This window comes from Vigna angularis, chromosome 1 (assembly GCF_016808095.1).
Source record: "Vigna angularis cultivar LongXiaoDou No.4 chromosome 1, ASM1680809v1, whole genome shotgun sequence".
Classification (NCBI taxonomy): Eukaryota; Viridiplantae; Streptophyta; class Magnoliopsida; order Fabales; family Fabaceae; genus Vigna; species Vigna angularis.
The window spans coordinates 42,957,251-42,982,480 of record NC_068970.1 but is presented as its reverse complement, the minus strand read 5'-3'; the positions used below and the strand labels follow the sequence as shown (position 1 = coordinate 42,982,480).

Below are 25,230 nucleotides of genomic sequence, written 5' to 3'. Positions count from 1 at the left end.
AATTTGTCTATTCTTATTATCTTATTTAGTAAATGATACTTTTTGTTTTTATATTCATTTAAAATGTTCATTTTAAATTTTTTTCAATACTTTGAAAGATGATTGCTTATAAATGCATATTCAATACACTAAGATGGTTAATTATATATTGAAAACTTGAATGCATATTTACCATATTAACTTAAAAAATTATTTCAAATTATAGCCTACATTTCTAATTTAATACTATAATACTTAAAAAATAAATAATTGTAGCATGTCATCTAATCAATTCGCTTTCTCGTTTTTAATATGCAGCTTTATTATTTACTTTAATGAAATAAATTTTACGATTGTCATTAGACCAAAATTAAAAAACATATTTTCAATCTTTTTCATCAATATAATTAATCACAATTAAATACATTATTTGTACACACAACTTGTATTTGAAAACCAAATTTTTTTTGAAAATTAATTATTACTAAAATATATCTTAAAACTTGTTTCATTTATTTAAATTTATTTATTAATTTTAAAATACTTATTACTGTTAAGAAAATATATATACTGTTAAGAAAAAAAAAATATATATATATATATATATATATATATTCCTACATAAATTAATTATTTTTGCAAGATATTACAATAAACATTATTGCATCGTAAACATTGAATAACACGCTTTGTTAGCCGGAAAATTTCCCTCACTAAAGAAAGGAAAATGTTATTCCAACAACGCTTTTTTAACACAGTTTTGACAACGGCACGTGGCGTGTGTGCATTGGCTCAGTAATTTGAAAAGAAACCAGAGAAAGGGTTACGGTCATAGGGGTATTTTGGGTTTTCCAGATTAAATTTTAAAGATTTGGGTTTGGCGGTTTAGGGTGCGAAAGACGTTCGTTCAAGCCTTCCTTCTTCTCGTTCGTTCAAGCCTTCTCTCTCGTCCGTCTTCTCTCTCGCTGTGTCGTCCGTCTTCTCGTACGTTCAAGCCTTCGTTCTCTTTCCGTCTTCGAAGCTTGCATCCTCGGTTTCGTTCTCTCCTCCTTCTTCAAAACGTGCGTTGAAACCTTGGAGGATCTCTGTGGCTTTGTGTTCCATCTTTACCCTACCCACAGCGTTGAACCCTTCCATCCTTTGTGTGGGTCTGTCGTGGGTCTGTCGTCCACAGAGAAACCCTTACATTTTAGTGTAAGTAAAAATGGGCTAGCCCTGACATTGTGTTTTACACTGTGTTTTTGGTTTTCATTAAGTTGAATGATATAACTGAGTGTGGAATGTTATCTTGTTAGGGCCGTTGCAATGGAAGGGAAAAAAGCAAGTGTAAGAAAAAAATTAAATTTTGTGTTTATATATTATTTAATTATCTTACGGATTGTAGTTAGTAATAAATTTTTATGATTTTTTTTGTAGTGGCGACTTCTTATCTCGATGGATTCATCGATCATTATTGAAATGAATCATTTACTCCGACAGTGTCATGTGGATCGGATTAGGATGACACCATTTATGTGGTGTTTGAATATTAATAACCCTGTGGAGGTGAATTTAAAATTATTGAAGGTTATGGTTTGCAGGTGGGTTGGAAATGATAACAGTTTTAGAGTTAGTCAAAAGTTGGTGCCCTTTAGAGTTGTTGATGTGTTGATGAGCTTAGGTTTAGAAATAGGTGGTTTAGAGATTCCCTTTGATGAAGTAGTTGGTGGATTGGTTGGTCAAATGTTCAAATCAAAAACCATCAGTTTGAAGGACTTGACGGACATGTTTAATGTCATTGTTGATGATAAAAACATTGATGTTGATGTAGTGTGTCGGTTATATATATTAGTTTGTTTGGTTGTTTTCTATTTCCCTAGGAAATCAAGGCATGTTTGTAACATGCCTTTTGGAGTGTTAGATGACTTAGACCGTTTGTGTCTATATGATTGGTGCACCGGTGTACATAAACATATTGTAGAGAATTTAAATAAATGTAAGAAGAAAATTATGGGAGCAGGTATCCCCCAGTCAGTCACTCTCAGTGGCAATGTGGCAGTGTTGCAGGTAATATGATATGTAGTTGACTATTTTGATGTAGTGCAGAACATTGTGAATTATGTTTGATGAAATAATTTTATGATATTTTAGGCTTGGGCGGTTGAGAGACTTTCTTTGCATGGTCATCCTTCGCACCGGTTTTTCCCGCGCATAATGAGGTGGTTCCCGTTTAAATCAAGGACCGAAAAAATTGAACATATTTTTATGACCGGAGATGTAAGTGTTTTGTTTTTCGTTATTTTGTATGTTAAAATCGATTGTCTATTTTGTCTGAATTTGTTGTGTGGTATTGGTGCAGTTAAAAATGGAGTGGTATGTACGAAATGAAGATCGTCATAGGCCGGAAATCCGTGCAGCTTTCAACATGGATGACGGAGGAATGAGTGAAGGATCCTTGGGTGAAGGATCCAAGGTTGACAAAGATGATGATGATGACGAAAGCTCTGATGACGGGGCATGGGAAGCAGGTGCAGAGGAGAGATTAAGGAAAAACAATGAAGATATAAGAGCATTGAATGCCAAGATTGGAGTTCTGGCTAGGGAGTTATTTGAAATTTATCAAACTCTAATCTTTCATGAAGCAGATGCATGTGGCACTGATGAAGAGGTTGGGGGTGGAGTTGATGAAGGACATGGAGTTGGAGGTGAGGAGAAGGCTGAAGTTGGGGGAGACGAAGAGGTTGAAGTTGGGGAAGACGAAGAGGCTGAAGTTGGGGAAGACGAAGAGGCTGAAGTTCGTCCCGATTGTGGCTTCGAAGAAGAAGGTGATGGAAATGAAGTTGATGACCCCCTAGGTGCACATACTGAAGTAAGAGGGGATGATGAAACTGTTGGTAACATTAATTTTATTGAAATAGATGATGATGCTGATGAAGAAGAACGGGAGGTCGTGCCATTGGCTATACCCCCATTGCGCAGTTTTGTTGGTGATCCAAGCACTAGTGTTGATGTAAACCAATTGTATACAGCAGTCAGCATCAGAGAGATGAACGTACACAGGTATATGGTATGAATTGTAGTTGTGGTTGAGGAATATGTATTGTTTGTGATTGACTAATATTTGTATGTTTAGGGTTGTAAGCGAGATAATTGGCCAAAGCTTGAGCACGACTTCAATTTACACTTTGGCCCCAATGAAATACGTTGATAACATGGTTAGTATTGTCACATTTGGTTGTGTTTCATGTTTTAGTTTATTTTAGTAATGTGAAAATTTTTTATTGTGTAGGTGGTGTTATTTGCTTGTACGGTCTTTATGTACTTTGAGAAAAGGTTGTGCGGTGTTGTTAAGAGGATTCATTTTAGTCCGTTATACTCGGTAAATAAAATTTGATATTGTATCATATTTATGATTGAAGAAAGTATTTTTGATCGATTTTTTATTGATGATTTTGAAATTGTCCACAGCACCATATTCTTACAGATTATAGGAAACGTCCACAGAATCGCCATGTATTCACGCTTCATAACTATAACACTTATTTGCGTTCCGATCATTTTGGACTTGAAGAATTACCCAAGGCGGACTTTGTGAGTAACCTTGAATTTGCAAATCTTGTCGACTTTTGGTTGTAAATGTGTTACTGAAGTTGTTTATATTTTTTGTAGTTGTTTCTGCCATTTGTCCACGATGATCATTGGTGGTGTTATTCAGTGAAATTGAGGTCAATGGAGATTTTTGTGATTGATTCATTGGGGAAGGGGATCAGAGACCGCAAAAGGATAGACACAGCCGTTGTAAGATTCGACATCTTTCATTGTTGATTACCGTGTGATTATGACATAACCCTGCATTGTTTAAGTATTTATTGTATTTGTTAACTGGTAGGCTGAAAATATGGCACGGTTTTTTTGCATCCTGATAAATATACCGGAAGGTAGTATTGGTCCTTTGACAGTTAAACAAGCAAATATCCCATCCCAACCAAACTTGTAAGTTTCTTGAACTGTACTGCCGGATTATATTGTGATGTATATGGGCAAAAGTAATCTGATGTTGTGGGTATATTATTTCAGACATGATTGTGGAGTAATAATGTTGAAAGCAATGGAAATCTGGGATGGAGATGAAAAATACAACGGGAAAAGCATGCCTGAATATACAACTGTAAGTTGGAACTGTGTGTTTGATAATATTCTTGTATGTCCTGGTTTCTAATGTGGAAAATGTTGGTTTCAGGAGGAGCTGCTTGGGATTAGAAAGAAATATGTGTGTGACTGGATCCTGGACAACGAGAACATTAGAAGAATGGAAGCCCTACAGCTATACGGCATTGTCTAGGATTGCTAAGAAATTATCAAATTTTGACATGTATAAGATGTTCAAATATGTACCTAATGTTATTTGACAATTTTGACATGTATAAGATGTTCAAATATGTACCTAATGTTATTTGACAATGTACAATATGTGTTTGTAATAAGATTAGTGTTTGGATTTCGAAATGAATTGTTTTTACTTTGCGTTTGTGTTTGTTATAATGACAAAATTAGTGATTGAAAAATGAACGCAACATTATAATAAAAATTTGAAAAGTACGAGACCATTTTCACTAAAATTAATGGTAATTAATGGGAAGGATTTGATCAAGTTCTGAGTGGGGAGATGGGTGTTGGTGATTGATGTCAACGCAAGAAGCGTGGAGTGACCCGTGATGAGTAGGGGGACGAAGTAGTGCAGGGAATGAGTGAGAGTGCTGTAAAAATGGACCTGGTAATCGTTTACAGCACCCTAGTAAACGATTACCCGAGAGAAAATGCCCATTTGTACAGAAAGTCCAACACAGGTACTCAGTCAGGTGAACATGGGTCACCATTGGAAAAAAACTTAGTTTTAGGCACTTCTGCACCTGTCTTAGGCTGGTGCAAGTGTTCCAGTAGTGGGAGAGGGTGGCTGGTGATGTGATGTGATTCCAAGGAGGGTGGGGAGACCCCTCATGAGTTGGAGGAGCAACCTGTGCAGGCAATGACTGAGAGTGGTGAAAAAAGGGCCTGGTAATCGTTTACAGCACCCCTGTAAACGATTACCCGAGAGAAAAATGGATTCTGTACAGAAAGTCCAACACAGGTACTCAGTCAGGTGAACAGGGGTCACCATTGGAAAAAAAAATGAGTTTTAGGCACTTCTGCACCTGTCTGAGGCTGGTTCAGGTGTTCCAGTGGTGGGAAAGGGTGGCTGGTGATGTGATGTGAGTCCAAGGAGGGTGGGGAGGACCCTCATGAGTTGGAGGAGCAACCTGTGCAGGGAATGAGTGAGAGTGCTGTAAAAATGGGCCTGGTAATCGTTTACAGCACCCCAGTAAACGATTACCCGAGAGAAAATGAACATTTGTACAGAAAGTCCAACACAGGTACTCAGTCAGGTGAACATGGGTCACCATTGGAAAAAAACTTAGTTTTAGGCACTTTTGCACCTGTCTTAGGCTGGTGCAGGTGTTCTAGTGGTGGGAGAGGGTGGCTGGTGATGTGATGTGAGTCCAAGGAGGGTGGGGAGACCCCTCATGAGTTGGAGGAGCAACCTGTGCAGGGAATGACTGAGAGTGGTGAAAAAAGGGCCTAGTAATCGTTTACAGCACCCCTGTAAACGATTACCCGAGAGAAAAATGGATTCTGTACAGAAAGTCCAACACAGGTACTCAGTCAGGTGAACAAGGGTCACCATTGGAAGAAAAAGTGAGTTTTAGGCACTTCTGCACCTGTCTGAGGCTGGTGCAGGTGTTCCCGTGGTGGGAGAGGGTGGCTGGTGATGTGATGTGAGTCCAAGGAGGTGGGAAGGCCCCTCATTAGTTGGAGGAGCAACCTGTGCAGGGAATGAGTGAGAGTGCTGTAAAAATGGGCCTGGTAATCGTTTACAGCACCCCAGTAAACGATTACCCGAGAGAAAATGCCCATTTGTACAAAAAGTCCAACACAGGTACTCAGTCAGGTGAACATGGGTCACCATTTGAAAAAAAAGTGAGTTTTAGGCACTTCTGCACCTGTCTTAGGCTGGTGCAGGTGTTCCAGTGGTGGGGGAAGGTGGCTGGTGATGTTATGTGAGTCCAAGGAGGGTGGGGAGACCCCTCATGAGTTGGAGGAGCAACCTGTGCAGGGAATGAGTGAGAGTGCTGTAAAAATGGGCCTGGTAATCGTTTACAGCACCCCTGTAAACGATTACCCGAGAGAAAATGCCCATTTGTACAGAAAGTCCAACACAGGTACTCAGTCAGGTGAACATGGGTCACCATTGGAAAAAAACTTAGTTTTAGGCACTTCTACACCTCTCTGAGGCTAGTGCAGGTGTTCCAGTGGTGGGAGAGGGTGGCTGGTGTTGTGATGTGAGTCCAAGGAGGGTGGGGAGACCCCTCATGAGTTGGGGGAGCAAACTGTGCAGGGAATGAGTGAGAGTGCTGTAAAAATGGGCCTGGTAATCGTTTACAGCACCCCTGTAAACGATTACCCGAGAGAAAATGCCAATTTGTACAGAAAGTCCAACACAGGAACTCAGTCAGGTGAACATGGGTCACCATTGGAAAAAAAAGTGAGTTTTAGGCACTTCTGCACTTGTCTGAGGCTGGTGCAGGTGTTCCAGTGGTGGGAGAGGGTGGCTGGTGATGTGATGTGAGTCCAAGGAGGGTGGGGTGACCCTTCATGAGTTGGGGGAGCAAGCAGTGCAATGAATGATTGAGAGTGGTGAAAAAAGGACCTAGTAATCGTTTACAGCACCCTTGTAAACGATTACCCGAGAGAAATAGCCAATTTGTACAGAAAGTCCAACACAGGTACTCAATCAGGTGAACATGGGTCACCATTTGGAAAAAAACTTAGTTTTAGGCACCATTTTGTATGACATAAATAAATTCATTATAACACACCATTGATAGAGATTCAGGTTCACAACATACACAACAAAATGATACATTGTACGTTTCAAATATTATAGTTATCCATGAAATACTTATAATGGTGTTCGTATAAAATTACTGTTATCCTAAACCCACTATTGGTTGTCTGCTTGATTGGACGTTGATGGTTGGTCAGATGGACAGACAAATTTGCGGAGGATGTCATCCACATTGAGTTCCTTCTCTACCCACATAGTAAGTCGAATGACAGGTTTTGGTGTCTCCTTAACAAGGTCAATTGTAGGAGGACAAACTTCAGCTGTAAATACCTTCACTATAGAGCGATGCGTAATATTGAGGTAGTGGTTTTGCCTAAATGCAGTGAAGGGGTGGACCTAAATGTACAAACGGAATTTGTAAGAAGAAGAACACTTAAATACCAATAAAATAATTATGGTAGTTAAGTACAAATTTGATGGCTTACAAGATTGAGTATGATAACGGAACCAACTGCGATATTTGCTGCAATTTCAGGATCTTCAAGACCTTTCTTGTGCAAGGAAGCCTTCATCGTGGCAGTTGGGTCCTTAAGAGTCAACTGCATATCTCCCAACCCATTGGGCTTGCACTCTTTCAATATGCAAACCACCAATGGAAGGACCTCAGCTGATTTTGCCTCTTGGAGGGAGTTAACGTTCTCGAATTTTCCATCCTTTACGAGACCTATGATAAAAAAATATGAAAACAAATTACAAGTAGTAAAGGTAATAATGTTCATGGAAGCTTGTATGAGATTCAGTGTACCGTGGTGTTCAATAAACATCTGTGCCCATTTCCAAGCATTGGAGTTGAAATCTCGTTCATAGGTTGCGTCAGCAACATCACGAGCAAATTCTTGTGTCGATTTCGGTTGTTCTGTTCCCGTTCTATTCATGAAAGCTGCTTGGATGTTACCTGCAGGACCAGGAATAAGCGTTGCGGAAGCATCGCATTTTTTCAAAAACGATTCAAGGACATCATCATCATAAACAAGGTCTTCCCATGCATCCATGATTATGCAGAAATTTCCTGTCCACATAAAAATTGTAGGTTAAGGACGATACATCAGTAGGATGATTAAAGAAGTCACTCACAACTAAACAATGGTAAACGGGTTACTGTCACCTGATTCAAGCCTACAGAATTGGTTTCTCCCCGAAATTGAAATACAAGTACGTGAAGGATGAAATTATATGAAATCAATGTAACCAAAAAAATATTAATATTATATCTATTTCCATTAACTTAACTTATTCAAATCAAGTTACATTAATTGTGGGGAGATAGTCTGATTTGATGGGTAGCCTTTAAAAGTGAAAAGCATTGATTGGGGGTTAGGAGAGAGAAACTTTATGCTGACAACCATCAATGCATGCTTTCACAGGATAACCAAATACGTGTATGACAAGGCAAAAATATGACCTTTGGCGGGAATACACAGCTGCGTCAACAACCAACGTTAGAATCCAACGTTCACACTTATTTCCATTGACCAAGCACTTCCAAACAACTTACCCGGGTGTTCATTAAAGAGAAGGGCGAAAACGAAGTTCGGAGGGTTGGTGAGAAGCACATAAGGATCATTTATGGTGGACTTAAATGTAGAAGATGAGGTTGGTTAGGACCACTGAGCTTCATTAAAGGGCACAGCATTTTTCACCAGGGTACGTTTTAATAAGTTCTTCGAAAATATTTTATTTTCATTATTTTGGTAGTTGCCAGTGGTCATAGTGGTAAGTGTGATGAGTGAATATAATTTGCTTTATCTCTAAAGGTGGGTTTAATGTCAACGCACACAATGGATGGGGATCAAGGGAATGACTATAATGACAATGTTGATGAGCCCAATGAAAGTTTATTGGAGATTGACCCAACAGTGCATATGTGTTTTGACTCAATGGTTGAAGCAAAAACTTTTTACACAAACTACGCCATTAGACGTGGGTTTTCCGTGCGGACTAGAACTTCTAAAAAAGATAAAGACAACAACGTCTACTACCTCAGAATAGTTTGTTCAAGGGAGGGAAAATATGTGTCTTCGGTCAAACCAGTGGTAAAAACACTTCCAAGTCAAATTAACCAATGTCCTGCTGGGATAACCATTGCAAAGAAGGAGGACAAGTGGTTTATAAGGACCGTTGTTCTGGACCACAACCATGATCTTTGTCCAAATAACTCCAAACTATTTGCAGCCAATAGAAAGTTAAGCATGCATGCAAAACACACGTTGCAGGTGAACCACGATGCTGGAGTTAGGTTAAATAAGAGTTACCTTAGCATTGTGAACGATGCAGGGGGATATGAAAACATGGACTTTGTGGAGCGGGACGCTCGAAACTACATTGGTCAACACAGAAGATCTTTATGTAAGGATGGTGATGGTCAGGCACTCCTACGTCACTTTTCCTCAATGAAAGATAGAAATAACGAGTTCTTCTATGACATTGCTCTGGATGAAGGGAATAAAATCTGTAGTGTGTTTTGGGCTGATGCAAGAAGTCGTGCTGCATGTGAAGAATTCGGTGATGTTGTTTCCTTTGACACCACTTACTTAACAAATAAGTACGACATGCCATTTGCACCTTTTGTTGGAGTTAACCATCATGGACACTCGATTTTACTTGGTTGTGGATTGTTGTCTTCGGAAGACACTGCCTCATTTGTCTGGTTGTTCCAATGTTGGCTAAGATGCATGCGTAATAAGACTCCCCAAGGTATTATTACTGACCAATGCAGAGCAATGGCCAACGCTATTGAAGAAGTGTTTCCTCATACGAGGCACAGGTGGTGTTTATTACACATCCTTAAGAAGTTTCCTGAAAAATTGCACGGGTATAGAAATAATCCCATTATCAAAACCGAACTACATGCGCTTATATATGATTGTGTTTGTCCAACAGAATTTGAAAATGGTTGGAAGGAACTACTTACCAAACATGGATTGGAGGAAAATGAATGGCTATGTAATTTGTACGAAGAGAGACATAAATGGGTCCCGTGTTACTTGAAAAAAGATTTTTGGGCAGGCATGTCTACGACTCAGAGAAGTGAGGGAATGAATGCCTTTTTTGATGGATTTATCAACTCTACAACAACACTTCAACAATTTGTGGTCCAATACGACAATGCACTTAGGGTAAAGGCGCAGAAGGAAATAGAAGCCGACTTCTCCTCCATGAACACGACTATTGCATGTGGTTCTCAGTCGCCAATTGAGAGACAATTTCAAATGGAATACACACATGCAAAGTTTGAGGAGGTTCAAACTGAATTCCGTTCAAGGATGAATTGTTTCATCAAAGACACCTTAAAGGAGGACTTGTGGAACACTTACACTGTAAAAGAGGAACGAATGTGGGAGGGTAATCGTGTACCGGATAAATTTTACAAAGTTCAATTTGATCCCATCACACAGACAACCAGTTGCTCTTGCCACCTCTTTCAGTTTAGAGGAATTATATGTCGCCATTCCCTGTTGGTATTTGGCCAAGAAGATGTTTACAGTGTTCCCTCACAATACATTTTGAGGCGCTGGAGCAAAAACATTCGAAGAAGACACACACTAATAACAGCATCGTATAGTAATTCGACAAATGAACCACGGATGCAAAGATACAAACTGTTGTGCAAACGTTTTTATGAAATTGCTGAAGTTGCATGTGAGTCTGAGGAAGCTAGTACTGAATTGGAAAAAGAACTTAATTGTTTGGGTACAAAATTTGGGTTCAGTTCTTCCATGACAAATAACATCATCAGTGATGCAGGCCAACTAAGATACGATACTGGTGCATGCACGGCAATACCACTTAGTCCAATTGGAACATCTGATGTCCTTGTACACAGTCCTGCAACTGTTAAGCGAAAAGGACGTCCACGCACAAATAGGTTGAAGTCCATTGTTGAGAAAAGAACCAAAAGAAGAAAGTCAACTTCATTCACAAACACTTCAACACCACCCACCGAACAATGCGTGAGTCATTATTTACGGTCAAAATATTTATTAAATACTTTTTAGTCCATCAATTATGTTTAACTTAGTAGTTGTGTTGTTTCAGGGCGAAAGACCAAGTAATGTTGCTGAATGTGATCACCCTCAACATTTTGAAGCGGACACTATCCAACTATCACAAGATACCGAAATGGGTCATTTTGGATTTATGTCGTTGTTGTCAGCTGTACATAACAATTTCGATAACAACATCAACTGATATATACAAGTTGTTTGCTGCTTATTTTGTTACTTTTTTCTGTTTTTGTAAGTTAAAATGGTCATCTATGAAATTCCTTTAATGAATGTATCTAATGCATATGACCACACCAGTTTTTTTATTGTAATCGATTACGAGGCTCTGGTAATCGATTACGAGGCTATTGTAATCGATTACGACGCTGTGGTAATCGATTACTGTGTTCAGTTAATTAAACCAAATTATCCCACTGCATAACGTGTATAACTTGCAATCGTGTTCATAACCGCCCAAAACACATCCTTCCTCAAATTCGTTTCGAAAACCTCTCTTCTCTCAGTGCAAAACCCTAAACGAAATAGAATGGCTGATCGTGGAACGAAGAAACAAAAGGCATCTTCTTCCATTGGTGGACGTCGCCGTTGGCGGAGTCCAACCCCATCACCATCGTCATCCCCTCCAACGGCTACCAATGATCTCTTCTCGTCAGATGAGCAACAGGAGAAATATGCCCAACATTTCGTAAATCAGGAAATTTTGGAGAGTAAGTTTGTAGAGGACGAATACTTTGAAGGAAAAAATTTTCAATTCTATGACATATTACACGAAGCTGGGCTGACTGAATATGTGTGTTTAAGAAGACATTACCACCCACAATTAGTCAGAGTGTTCTATAGCAACATGTCAATATCGGATACTGGGGTTATTCGAAGCGAAGTTAGAGGTGTAAAAATTAGGGTCAGCCCTAATCTTTTTCAACAACTGACTAATCTCCCATCTGATGGTGTTTGTTACGAAGGCAAAGTTGTAGATGAGTGGAAAGAACAATACGATTCTGTCACTGCAAGGCAACTAGTGTGTAGAGATGATGCAGCCATACAATCTAGAATACTAGCGGGGCACATGAAGGTTCAACCAAGGATACTTCATTACGTTCTCACTAGAGTATTAATTCCTCGTGCAACCAATATTGGTCAGGCATCCGAAGAGGATATTATGCTGCTATGGGCATTTTTCAATTCCATTCACATTAACTGGGGACATCTTATTAGATATAAGATGAAAAGAGCATTAAGGGAGAACGCAAAGTTGCCGTATCCACATTTGATAACCATCTTCATGGAACACTTTGAAGTGCCTAATGAAAGTTATCTCATTTCAGAACTGAAGTTGAAGAAAAGAATTGGTTGTGAAGTTGTAGCATCATTTGGTTATATGCAAAATGATGAAGGAGAATGGGTTCCCAAAGGCAACGCCCCCCATCCCCCCTTACAAGAAGGTCAACATAATCAAGGAGAAGATGATGAACAAGGCAGTTCATCTACAACACTAGATAATGTCATCAACCGCATAGAACAACTTCAAACCTTTGTTGGAACTAGATTTGATGCCTTTGAAACTCGATTTGATGCCCTTGAAACAAGATTTGGAAACATGGACATGGTCATCACTACAAGGTTTGATGCGTTGCAATCGCGCGTTGGGAACATTGAAGAACAACTGCAACACTTGCCAAGTGCTTCTGGAAACAATCCTCAGACTTAAAATTGCTTGTTTAGGCTTTATTTACTGCATTTTAAAGAACTATGTACTCTAGTTCCTGCTTTGATCATTTGAAGTATTTAATTAAATGAAGTTGTTTAGTTTCAAAATGGTTCCTCAATTCTCGACATTTATTATGTAATGTTCAATTTATGATACACTTAATACCATGGCAGTTGTGAGTAAAACACCAATGCCACTAACCAATACCACTTAATAACACTGCAGTTGTCTGTAAAACTAAAACTCACTTTTTTTTCCAATGGTGACCCATGTTCACCTGACTGAGTACCTGTGTTGGACTTTCTGTACAAATTGGCATTTTCTCTCGGGTAATCGTTTACAGGGGTGTTGTAAACGATTACCAGGCCCATTTTTACAGCACTCTCACTCATTCCCTGCACAGTTTGCTCCCCCAACTCATGAGGGGTCTCCCCACCCTCCTTGGACTCACATCACATCACCAGCCACCCTCTCCCACCATTGGAACACCTGCACCAGCCTAAGACAGGTGCAGAAGTGCCTAAAACTCACTTTTTTTTCCAATGGTGACCCATGTTCACCTGACTGAGTACCTGTGTTGGACTTTCTGTACAAATTGGCTATTTCTCTCAGGTAATCGTTTACAAGGGTGCTGTAAACGATTACCAGGCCCATTTTTACAGCACTCTCACTCATTCCATGCACAGCTTGCTCCCCCAACTCATGAGGGGTCTCCCCACCCTCCTTGGACTCACATCACATCACCAGCCACCCTCTCCCACCACTGGAACACCTGCACCAGCCTCAGACAGGTGTAGAAGTGCCTAAAACTAACTTTTTTTTACAATGGTGACCATGTTCACCTGACTGAGTACCTGTGTTGGACTTTCTGTACAAATTCCCATTTTCTCTCGGGTAATCGTTTACAGGGGTCCTGTAAACGATTACTAGACCCTTTTTTCAGCACTCTCACTCATTCCTTGCACAGCTTGCTCCCCCAACTCATGAGGGGTCTCCCCACCCTCCTTGGACTCACATCACATCACCAGCCACCCTCTTCCACCACTGGAACACCTGCACCAGCCTAAGACTGGTGCAGAAGTACCTAAAACTCACTTTTTTTTCCAATGGTGACCCATGTTCACCTGACTAAGTACCTGTGTTGGACTTTCTATACAAATTGGCTATTTCTCTCGGGTAATCGTTTACAAGGGTGCTGTAAACGATTACCAGGCCCTTTTTTCAGCACTCTCAGTCATTCATTGCACAGGTTGCTCCCCCAACTCATGAGGGGTCACCCCACCCTCCTTGGACTCACATCACATCACCAGCCACCCTCTTCCACCACTGGAACACCTGCACCAGCCTAAGACAGGTGCAGAAGTGCCTAAAACTCACTTTTTTTTCCAATGGTGACCCATGTTCACCTGACTGAGTACCTGTGTTGGACTTTCTGTACAAATTGGCTATTTCTCTCAGGTAATCGTTTACAAGGGTGCTGTAAACGATTACCAGGCCCTTTTTTCAGCACTCTCAGTCATTCATTGCACAGCTTGCTCCCCCAACTCATGAGGGGTCACCCCACCCTCCTTGGACTCACATCACATCACCAGCCACCCTCTCCCACCACTGGAACACCAGCACCAGCCTCACACAGGTGCAGAAGTGCCTAAAACTCACTTTTTTTTCCAATGGTGACCCATGTTCACCTGACTGAGTACCTGTGTTGGACTTTCTGTACAAATTGGCTATTTCTCTCGGGTAATCGTTTACAGGGGTCCTGTAAACGATTACCAGGCCCATTTTTACAGCACTCTCACTCATTCCCTGCACAGGTTGCTCCTCCAACTCATGAGGGGTCTCCCCACCCTCCTTGGACTCACATCACATCACATGTTACTCAAAATGACCTCTCAAACACCAACAACTCATAATAACAATGGTATTGAATAGATAAAATATGACACCAATTCAAACCAAAACTCAAATTTTATTTCATTGAACTAAATCGGATACATTAAACATTGTTTTCTTAATCTATTTACAATGATTACAATTTTCATTACTTTCCAAATAACATTTTCAATCAACTAAATACACAGATCACTCATTTTTTATTCTAAGCACTACGGTCCCGGTGTATGGAGTCCTAAGTGCTCTTCCCTTGTAACGCCTTCGTGATCCAACCCTAACATACGTCTTCAAAGGTTGTTCATTTCCGTCAATGTCAGATGGTTCTGTACGAGGCACACTTTGTCCAACGTCATCTTTATTTTGCCTTCTTGCCTTCTCTTCAGCCAATTGTGCCTCCAAAGTTGCAACCCTCCTTTTAAGTTCTTCAATTAGAAATTCTTGTTCCTCTAAAGCACGCATAAAATTTTCTTTGCGAATTCTTTTTTGATTCTTCTTTCCTCTTGGTTTAGCATCCTTTCTTTTAGGTGTTGGTCTGTATTCCTCCTTATCCTTCGTTGAAGGACCACCATAAACGTCGTCAACAACCTGAAATTTAACAACACATTACAGATTACACAAATTTTGTCAATATATGAAAACATAACAAAACTTTCGATAACAAACAACTTACCAAACCTGTCTCCATACACCGTTTAACGAACTTTTCTCCAACACTTATATTCATCCAATGCAATATTCGTGGAAATTTATCAATAGGACCTTTTGGTGGAACAAAGAGCTCATAAAACCATACCTAAGACAAATAAATCATCTTAACTTGTAACAAACTTAATTCAAAAAACAATTTAAGTAATTACATCAAATACTATTAATTACCTGCAGCATGTACACACAACCATCGACGTAAACGTTTGAAATACCTTTGCCTTTCTTCAAGCCTTCTGAAGCTTTGCACAAACTATGTAACAGAAAACGATAAACTACACTACCCCAACAATAACTACCCAAAACACTTAAGTTGTCAACAAGATTAAACATTACGGGAAACACTTTCCCGCTACGTTTTGGAAATAAAATCTCACTTATCCCTACCACGAGGTAAAGGCTACAAAAATGAGAACAAGGGATCTTTTTCTTGTGTTTTCGCATTAGAATTTTGTATATTGAATTCAATTCCTTTGTTCCTTTGCCTATGTATTTCACACATTCAGTATTGCCCAGCTCTTCCTTTAAGTTAATATTTGCACCATCTATACTCAATCCCAACCCTAAATAAATATCATTTTCATTTATATTGAAAACTTTATTCCCAACTAAAAAACCACTACTACAGTCCTCCCACTTACCCAATAACTCACTCAGTATATTTCTACCTAGTTTAACATTGACATTGACATCTAAAAACCACGCAAATGGAGTCGTCACAATCAATGATCGATGCTCCTCTGTCAAGCGTTCGTTCAAAGTACATATATACTTTGTCGAAAAAGAGTGACGAACACTCAACTGCATAAACCAAAATCAAATCATCAAAACAACGAAACCCAATAACCCAAGCACCACAACACAACGATACGAACCCCAAACATTAACCGAAATCAAATAAGCATGCTACGAGATGCCCAAACTGAATAACCAAGCTACGACATGGAATGGAAAACCACTTACCTTCGTCGGCGGACAATCGTCACCGGAACTTGCCATTCCGCACGATAACAGGAGACGAAACTAGCCGAAGACAAAACCATGCAAATGGAACGAAGAACACGAAACGCGACCTTCGACCTCTCAAGAGAACGGACCTTCGTTTGAAATGGAACAGAGAAAGGGAAAGGGGTATTTTAGGTTTTACACTGAAAATAATGGTTACGGTCATAGGTTTTGAAAAAAAAAATTATTTAAACGAACCAATCAGGTGACGACACGTGGCGTTGTCAAAATAGTGTTAAAAAATCGTTGTTGGAATATCGCGGTCCCTAAAGAAAGTATACTTAAACTTCACCAAATATTTGTGGTTGGAGAGAAGCCGGCAACATCGTACACATTGACAAAAGCAACGTAATGACGACATGCAGGTAGACTCTTGCATGGTGAGGGGACAAACAAGAATGACCAACATACCTTCTGGCACCAGTTCACATTGCAGAATTAAGTAAAGGAAAATCCATATCGTGGGGCCCCAAAAAAACTCTTGATCCCTTTCATTTAGCCAACTCACTTCCAAGAAGCATTTCCAAACGTGGCAACTCAGCCAAACACAAGTTTAAGGTAACAACTTTGACGGATTCCAACACATGAAGACCAAAAATACGCCATGATGCCAGGTGGATGCGTTGTAGAAAACTAAAACAGATGAAACCTTTTGCGTTTGCGTTGTTGTCTCCATCATCCAATCTTACGTCCCAACCAAATAGAATTCTCAGAACATACAAAATCTTGCAAACCAAAAGAAAAATTTAATAGAAGTTTTCCCTTGAGAAAGAAGGGAAGGTTGAAGGTGGTGAAGAGATAAACATCCTCACCACCATCTCCCTAACCTTTATTTATACATCAATCTATCACCTTTGTTTCAAATATATTTACAAGCATTAAGAAAAGGAAATGAGGGTGTGGGAGAGAGCCGCTGGAGCCATAAAAGACAAGAACAGCATATGGGTTGCAAAGTTCGCGCGAAAGAGTGAGTTCCACAACCCTGATTTAGAAGCTGTGGTGATCAAGGCTACAAGCCATGATGATCAATACATAGATTCTAAGAACGTGCAGAAAGTGTTCCATTGGTTACGAACCTCACCCTCGTACCTGAAACCTATTGTGTGGTCTCTCTCCATGCGCATGCAGAAGACTCGAAGCTGGGTGGTCGCGCTGAAAGGCTTGATGCTCATACATGGCATTTTCTGCTGTGACATCCAGATGGTGCAACGGATGGGGAGGTTACCCTTTGACCTCTCAAACTTTTCTGATGCCCATTTGAGCACCGAGAAGGCTTGGGATTTCAACGATTTCATTCGTGCTTATTTTGCGTATTTGGATCAAAGATCGGCGTTCGTATCCTCCGAGGTTAAAAAGCTAAAGAAGAATAAAAAGGAGAAGGAGGTGGAGGAGACGTTGATGGAAGAGCTTGAGGGTTTGCAAAAGTTGCAAGGGTTGGTTGATATGCTTCTTCAGATCAGGCCTCGGAACGAGAACATGAATGTTGGTTTGGTTCTTGAAGCCATGGACTGTGTTATAGTTGAGGTTTTCGGTGTGTATAGTAAGTTTTGCAACAAGATTGCCAAGGTTTTGTTGAGGATATATGAAATGGGTGGGAGGATGGAAGCGAGTATTGGCCTCAAGGTTCTTCAGAAAGCATCGATTCAAAGGGAGGAGTTGTCTTCGTTCCTTGAGTTTTGCAAGGATATTGGTGTCCTCAATGCCTCTCAGTGCCCCCAAATTGAAAGAATTTCTCAGGAGGATATTCAAGATCTTGAGAAAATAATCAATGGTGCCTCTTCCAACAAGAAGGGTGGTGTTGCGGCAAATGATGAGGACAAAGCCATTGTGGTAAGAGATTGTTCTGCCATTGCACCTGTTTCACACCAGAAGGAGTCAGAGAAGGGTTTGATGACCATCATCACTCACCAATGGGAGGTTTTTGATAATGATGATAATGTGATGTTTGGTGGTAAAGGAATGCACACTGTCTCTGGTGAAAAGGATATTCGCAACACAACCAATCCTTTTGAGGAATCATATCACATTGTGCCTTATGTTTCTGCTCACAATCAACCTCTTCCTGATCTAATTAGTTTTTAGCATTATAGAACCGATGTTTACGTGTTGTTCACTTTTTTTCAGTTTACTAGATTCATTGTGCCATGTGTATATTATTCTTCTGGGGTAAAGGAAAATGTGGGAAAATGAAATCCAAAGGGGTAATGTTCTTCTTATTCATTCTCTTCTCCATAACTGCGGAAGAACTTGTGAATCAGCCCTTCTTCTGCATTAGAAAATAATTCATGACATATACTTCTGTTTTATTGTTGTTGAAAATATGATAATTAGATATTGAAATTGCAGAATATTTTGCCGTCATCTATTTTTATTTTTCTGCCCATGATAGATGTTAACTGTAACGTCCCGGCAACTCACAAGGACCATCGACTACTCCCACAGATCACCACCAAGCTTTCCAGTGTGTTTTGTCCTCACTCGCACACTTTCCGGAAAAACTTTCCGGAAGGTCACCCATTCCAGAATTACTCCAAGCTAAGCACGCTTAACTATGGAGTTCTTATAAGTCAGGCTACCGAAAAGCAAATGCATTTGGTGATATGAGTAGTCAAATCAATCCCTTTAAGCTATCCTTCAACTGTATAGTCCCATACCTATACAGTCTCCAGATCCCTCTCATTCCGGTGTATGCTCGATTCGTCCATGTGCCCCTTCCACTGGAAGCCTGCCAGGAGCCGCTCATTGTCAGTGCTCCTCGCACTTCGTGCTCCCTGCACCGGCATCACTCCCCGCCCTCGTCAATGCCCGGATGTAACATGCCCACCAACTTCCGCTTGGTTCGTCCTCGAACCACACTGTACTGGGAGAGACTAGGCTCTGATACCATCTGTGACATCCCAATATTATACTTCATGCAGGTATAAAAATTAAGACGTCAACATAGATGATAATAGAAAACAGTTAGAATAATAAAATAGCAAATAAGGTTCTAAGAAATTAAAATTTAGGGATTACAGTAATCCGGAATGTAGAAGAAATTTTAAAACATGGAATACTAAAGTACTTCAAAATACAAGAACTGGAATTGTTCAGATACATGGAAAGCTATGGAATTCCTAGAGAGACTAAGAAGTTGCTTCCTCATTCCCCTCCAGGACATTCTCCACTGAGGCCTCATTCTCCTCTGCTCACATCCAAGTGGATGATCATTGCAAAAGAAAATACATACAAGAAATAACTCACACCAAATAATTTCAGAAATACAACCTAAGCATGTTAATTTCTAGACTTGACTCGTCCGGACTTTAAAATGATAGTTGGGCTATGGCGAGTCTTGCACCCGTGGTGACTTATGGAAGTTGGGTTCCCCACCCTGCCACACTCACGAGGTTAGTCCGTTCCACGCCTTGAGGCATACTGGGAGCCCCCAAGACTAAGGACCTCCTGCTACTCCTCACCACATGATTCAACCTCTCTAAGTGAGTATGATTGATCATTGGAGCGTCAGAATGACTCCCAAGGCTGAGCCCCTACTTTTCATTTTAAAACACTAAGAATCTCACCAAGAGATTCTACATTTGAAACTACCATAAGCAACTATGAAATCATGTTTCAGTCTTTCCATATTCACACACCTTTGAATTATAATCAAACCACATATTTAAGTCTTAAATAACAAATCATATATAACAGAACATGCTCCACAACCAATTTCAATCATCTCTAATAGACGATATTGTCATGTTATTACCAAACAGTAATATATACCAAACAGTAAGATAAAAATTATGGATTATATGTAAAAATAATAATAGCATCATCTCTGAAAACTAAAACAATTTTATCACTGCAAATTTAATATATTGAATGAAATAATAAAAAAAAAAAAAAACAGCTTGCGTCTTATTCTTTTGTTAGATTCATAAAAATATAATATATATATATATATATATATATATATATATATATATATATATTACGTAACTATAAATATTTATATTTATAATATTAAACTAATATATATATATATATATATATATAATCTATATATTAATAATATAATATAATATCATACGTATTATCTCTAAATAACTTACAATGTTCCCTTAATTATAAACTGCTTGCTAAATTTTTCATTACCACAAAATACTTGTTCTCCACTTCACATCGCTATCCAATTGGTCACCGGAGAGGGTTCAGATGTCTGAACGCATCAGACTCACCTTCGGCACTAGCACATATGACTAGTCACAACTGACTAGACCAGGCCAAGGCTGCTCTATGAATAGGGATGTGCCAACTCAGGTTTTTAAGTCCCCTCTATCCTACCAACAAAGAAAGGCTCTCAACCAATTTTAATTAATTTATTTAAGTAACCTAAACTAATCTGTTGTGCTCTAAACCTCAATTGCCAATTTTTTTTTATTTTTTTTATATATAATTCCTCTCACGGTAATCTAAAACAATGTTTGTATACCTACTTACTACCCATATCAATGCCATTACAGAATCTTACTCCAAACCCTCAAACCAGAACAATTTCAGCCAACCAACTCATTCGAAACAGATTAAAATAATCATATCACAACATGCACAATTCCACAGTTTCAATTATAACACCCAATACAATAAAAGTTATAACACAGTTTCACAAGAGTACACCAGTTCAATTCAAACCATCCTATATACTAAAAATTCAAAATACCGTACAAAATCGCACGACAGTCCAAAATTCCACATGCATACATTTACAAATCAGATTCAAGCAATAAATTCAAAGAAAAATAATTAGCTCCCCTCACCTGTTGGGTTGCTCAACGCAGTTCACAGATGCTCTAACAGTACCCCCTACACCGTGCAAAACTGTACAGAACCTATAAATCACCAAATAGGTGCTAGACTTTAGCTCTTTGAGTCGGAATAAACCGAGAATGAAAGACAAAATCACACAGGGCATAGGAAATCAGAAAATGGTACAACCTAGGACAAGAACAGTGAAGGGAAAGAGGGAAAATCTACTTACCCGCTGGAACGCAAAACCAATCGGATGGTTTCGTAGCTCTTGACTCCAGGAACAAGAAAACACCACCAAATTAGGATTCAATCGGTGGAAATGGCTGGAAACCTAGAGAGAAGTCAGAGCACTTGAGTTAGGGCAAGGTTTCTATTCTAGAGAGAGAGAGGAATCTGTGAAATGAAATCTGGCTTGCAAGGAAAGAGTCCCTCCCAAGGTTCAAGTGTCCTTGGGTCAATGGGCCTGGCTTGTCAAATTAGGGCCTAATGGCTTTATAAAATCTTCAGACCATTACATTAACTAACTTGTTAATTTGATCAATTTAAACTCGACACATGTTGATCATGAACCTAACACCAAATTATTTTTTGTTTTAGGATTTTCTGAATGTGATAGATATTCTTGGGCTGGTTACCAATAATTAGGTAACAAGATGGCTGGGATATAATCAAGATTCATCTAAGTACGATTAAGATAAAGATCCTAATTAACAATGCGTAAAAGTGTCTTTGAGTCACTCTTCTCATATTAAGAAACCTGACGAAGATACATTAGCAAAGAAGAGAGCATATCATACAAGTAAAGAAAACATTTCTTAGGGGAAGAAAATTTGAAGAGCTGATCTTGTGAGATCATTTCAACCTTTTGTGACCCTTATAAGAATATTTGGCATTCGTCCTGGAATTGAGTTGAATTTCCCAAACCACGTGGCGGTCACGAGCGGCACAACCTTAATCTCAAAATACATAGAGAATCGAAGTGGAACAACAATCAATGGACTGGATCCTGTCTACCACAGCTCTGCTCATATTTCATCGAAAATAGGACGATTTTTATGCATCCTTCGAACATTGCTAGCATCCCATAAATTATGGCTACGCAATAAAGGACTGTATCTTGAAGACAAGATATAGGACTTATGAAAGTTAGTCACCTATAAAGGTTTGTGTGGAAAGATAACAACCAGTGTAATTGGATTAAAAGAGTTATCCAATTATGATATGTTGGCAAGTGTACTAAGTCATTTATACTAAGGTCGAATGGGAGTTATTGTATCCATAGGAATTTAACAAGCATATTGATAGTTTTTTTTTCTGGGTTTTTTATTTAGAAAATATTGATAGTAGTATATATTATATATATTATAGGCTAGTCTAGGTACTTAAACAAATCATTCATAGTTTTGGGAGTGTCATTTAAATGTAACTTTATGTCAATTCCTCACAGCTAGAACCTAAGATTATTAAACTTAAATAAGATCTCTTAGTGACTGCTTACATGAATAACTTGCATTATGAGGGGAGGTTTTCAATCCTTCAACTTTTCTCCAATTATCATTAAATCTTTCTTTTTATTTCCAAACCTTTATCTTGAAAAATTTGCCATTTCATCCTTCCAAATGTTAAAATTTTCAACATGCGACAACTCACAACATAAGACAAAAATAAAAGATTTTATGAAGTAAGGCTTCTTGATTTCATTAGAAGTAAAAACAAAAATATGAGGAAGCCTTCTTCTAAAAATATTTTTTTATATATCTTCTTGGTGAAAATAAAACTAATTCCAAATATAGTTGATGCTAATTGCAGAAAAATATTTGATCCAAAAAGGGTGAATATGGATCTCAAAAGAAACAAAGTCATCCCAAGATGGCTTGCTCCTAAGAATGTGAGGAGCTTCTTCCATAATAAAACCAGATATCTTCATAATAAATGCAACCAACAAGATTTAAGAACAAATCCTTCTCAAAAGGGAGGGAATGATGACTTAGGGTCCAAGCCTTGGACATATGAATAGGATAATAATTCAACAAAGATCATAAAAACTCATCAACAAAGACCATGGAGACCTAAAACGAACAAGGAAGATCAAAATCATCCCATTAAGGTCATCCAAGGTCATCGAACGCAAGCTAGAGCTCGCCAAGCCAGTTGAGGACCTCACTTAATAGAGGCAACATCTTGCTCAGTGTTAGAAACTTCAGCTACATCATATGTGCTTTCCTGCTAAACTCGTGCCTAGCGTAGAACCTAGCTCGTTCAGCGTTGATGTCCTACACTTACATCACATTTCTACTTTGTGTTCCACGTCCTTGCTCACAGTTTCCACACCTTGTACATGTAGGTGACACCTATCATTTGACCCTTGTGCCAAGGCTGATGATCAGCCAAGTATAGGCACTCTTTAGAGCATTTGTTTCATCTTTAAATACCATGCTCATAGCTTATAGTTGGCACTTTAGAGATTAAGGAAAAGATACTTTCTTAAGATCACTCCAGCGCATTTTCTCTTCTTGAAAGTCACCCTGAGAGAGTATGAGAGTTTCCTCTAGCCCCATAAAGAATGAAAATCCAAAGTCTATGTGAAATATTTTTGCAAAGTTTGAAAATAATAAAATAAATTGATGAAAAATAGAAAACGACATTTTTTTTTAAAATCTATAAGGAATATCTAGCTTTTTCAGTTGCTAGAGCCTTGGAATTTTTTTCTACCCTAAATAGATATATAATATTGCCAAATCTGCCAACCGGAGCAAAAGTTATGGTCGTTTAAAGATCTACCACAATTCACTTTCCAAATAATTTTTAAACTTCACACAAACCTAAAATAAGGGATCCTAGGGTTTTCCCAGAAATAGGGGTTTTAAGGAGTGATAAAAAAAACTTCCAACAAAAAACATTAACCATAGCTATCAAAACCAAAAATCATAAGTTAATAGTCAATATACACCACTATTTACTATAACATTATTTACTTGTGATGGCTTTTGTTTATACTTCATAAAATTTGAAAGTTTTGGATATATGAAATGCCAAAACTTGGTTACATTTGCTGATTTTCTGCTTTTTAGGTTTGGTAAAGATGTAAAAATGGATCATTATTTATTAAAAAAATTAAGGAGTTGATTGGCATTAGAAAATGGCAAATAAAGACGTTGATTAACGTTAGAAAATGGTCATTTCTAACGTCAACTAATGTTGGAAAATGGTAATTTCCGACGTCAATTAACATAAAAAACTGGCCATTTCTAACGTCATCCAATGTCTTTTTTTGCTTCCAACGTGAATGAACGTCTCTCACTATGATGTCGATGTTTTTCCAGACGTTAAAGGTCAAAAATAACAAACGTCAAAGTCATTTTTTGTGTTAGTGCATCTTTGGAAGTGGAACATCTAGTTTGAAGGGAACATATCTTTGAATGACTCAACAAGTGATGGTGCAAGAGAGTGAGACATTGGAGAAGAAAGCAAAAGAAAATAGCAAAGGAGAGGAGTGAAGCGAAATACATGGAGAGGACTTTGTTTGGTGTATTTGTTATTTCTTTCTTTTAATGATGTTTATATGCCACTTGATTACGTGTTTTGTGGGAGCCTTTGGTGTTCTCACATATCGTAATTAGAACCTTAATAAAGTAATAAAAGCGCTTAGATGATGAGTGTGTCTTAGAGGTGTATAAGTGTTGACAAGTTTCACTATATATCATGTGCTTTGTGTTGATTCCATGAAAAGATGTAGGTTTTGTATATATTCATCATAAATAGACATAATTTTCTCTATGTGGATTACTTTGTAAGAAAATGGAAGATTGGAGAAGAATATAGAGTTGCTACCAAGAGTCTATCGCACAACTACCCCTCGCCAAACGAGATGAATAGAAACTCGTCCAGCGAGAAAGCCACGTGACCCAAGGAGTGGAGCAATCCATCTTGTAAGATAAGCTATCTTAGAGTTGAAGAAAAAAAGGTTTTTTTTGTATAGGAATGTGATTGAGACTCAAGACTCGGGCTAAGGCACTTCTAGGGCTCAAAGACTCCATCTTCCTTCATCCATTCCACCATTTCAATCCCTTATTGTGTTTTAAATGTATAGGAGTAACTAAACTTTATTTCATTAGGATTGGATGTAATGTACCTAAACTCCTTAAAGTTTTTTCCATGCAATAGAATTCTTTCATTGCTCTTGTGTTCTATCTTTATTATTCATGTACATGATTGAATAT

The 25,230-nt window shown here is 38.7% G+C and overlaps 3 protein-coding genes across 4 annotated transcripts; all 3 read left to right on the top strand.

Moving 5' to 3' along the window:
* Window positions 1-1,441: 1,441 nt before the first annotated feature.
* On the top strand, window positions 1,442-4,391 carry LOC108319691 (uncharacterized). Of its 2 annotated transcripts, XM_052868597.1 has the most exons (10): window positions 1,442-2,025; window positions 2,110-2,235; window positions 2,318-3,018; window positions 3,092-3,173; window positions 3,248-3,337; window positions 3,427-3,549; window positions 3,628-3,756; window positions 3,848-3,951; window positions 4,036-4,126; window positions 4,199-4,391. In XM_052868597.1, the coding sequence occupies exons 1-10, from the start codon at window positions 1,480-1,482 to the stop codon at window positions 4,298-4,300; spliced, it is 2,094 nt and encodes a 697-aa protein (XP_052724557.1). In that variant the 5' UTR covers window positions 1,442-1,479; the 3' UTR covers window positions 4,301-4,391. The 2 variants fall into 2 exon arrangements, with proteins under 2 accessions (XP_052724557.1, XP_052724561.1); XM_052868601.1 differs by lacking the exons at window positions 3,848-3,951; window positions 4,036-4,126; window positions 4,199-4,391 and having other exon boundaries at window positions 3,443-3,549; window positions 3,628-3,759.
* Window positions 4,392-8,679: 4,288 nt separating this feature from the next.
* Window positions 8,680-11,089, top strand: LOC128195037 (protein FAR-RED IMPAIRED RESPONSE 1-like). The gene is made up of 2 exons (XM_052871974.1): window positions 8,680-10,851; window positions 10,937-11,089. The coding sequence occupies exons 1-2, from the start codon at window positions 8,680-8,682 to the stop codon at window positions 11,087-11,089; spliced, it is 2,325 nt and encodes a 774-aa protein (XP_052727934.1).
* Window positions 11,090-17,236: 6,147 nt separating this feature from the next.
* On the top strand, window positions 17,237-18,298 carry LOC108318815 (putative clathrin assembly protein At1g25240). Its single transcript, XM_017556188.2, has one exon. It carries the CDS (start codon window positions 17,333-17,335, stop codon window positions 18,296-18,298), a length of 966 nt encoding a protein of 321 aa, XP_017411677.2. The 5' UTR covers window positions 17,237-17,332.
* Window positions 18,299-25,230: the final 6,932 nt, after the last annotated feature.

Bases quoted from the DNA above. Each gene is read 5' to 3' on its own strand.
- LOC108319691 (XM_052868597.1), top strand. From the start codon at position 1,480: ATGACACCATTTATGTGGTGTTTGAATATTAATAACCCTGTGGAGGTG. The intron at 2,236-2,317 runs GTAAGTGTTTTG...GTATTGGTGCAG, and splicing joins ATATTTTTATGACCGGAGAT to TTAAAAATGGAGTGGTATGT. The intron at 3,550-3,627 runs GTGAGTAACCTT...TATTTTTTGTAG, and splicing joins AATTACCCAAGGCGGACTTT to TTGTTTCTGCCATTTGTCCA.
- LOC128195037 (XM_052871974.1), top strand. From the start codon at position 8,680: ATGGATGGGGATCAAGGGAATGACTATAATGACAATGTTGATGAGCCC. The intron at 10,852-10,936 runs GTGAGTCATTAT...GTGTTGTTTCAG, and splicing joins CACCACCCACCGAACAATGC to GGCGAAAGACCAAGTAATGT.
- LOC108318815 (XM_017556188.2), top strand. From the start codon at position 17,333: ATGCGCATGCAGAAGACTCGAAGCTGGGTGGTCGCGCTGAAAGGCTTG.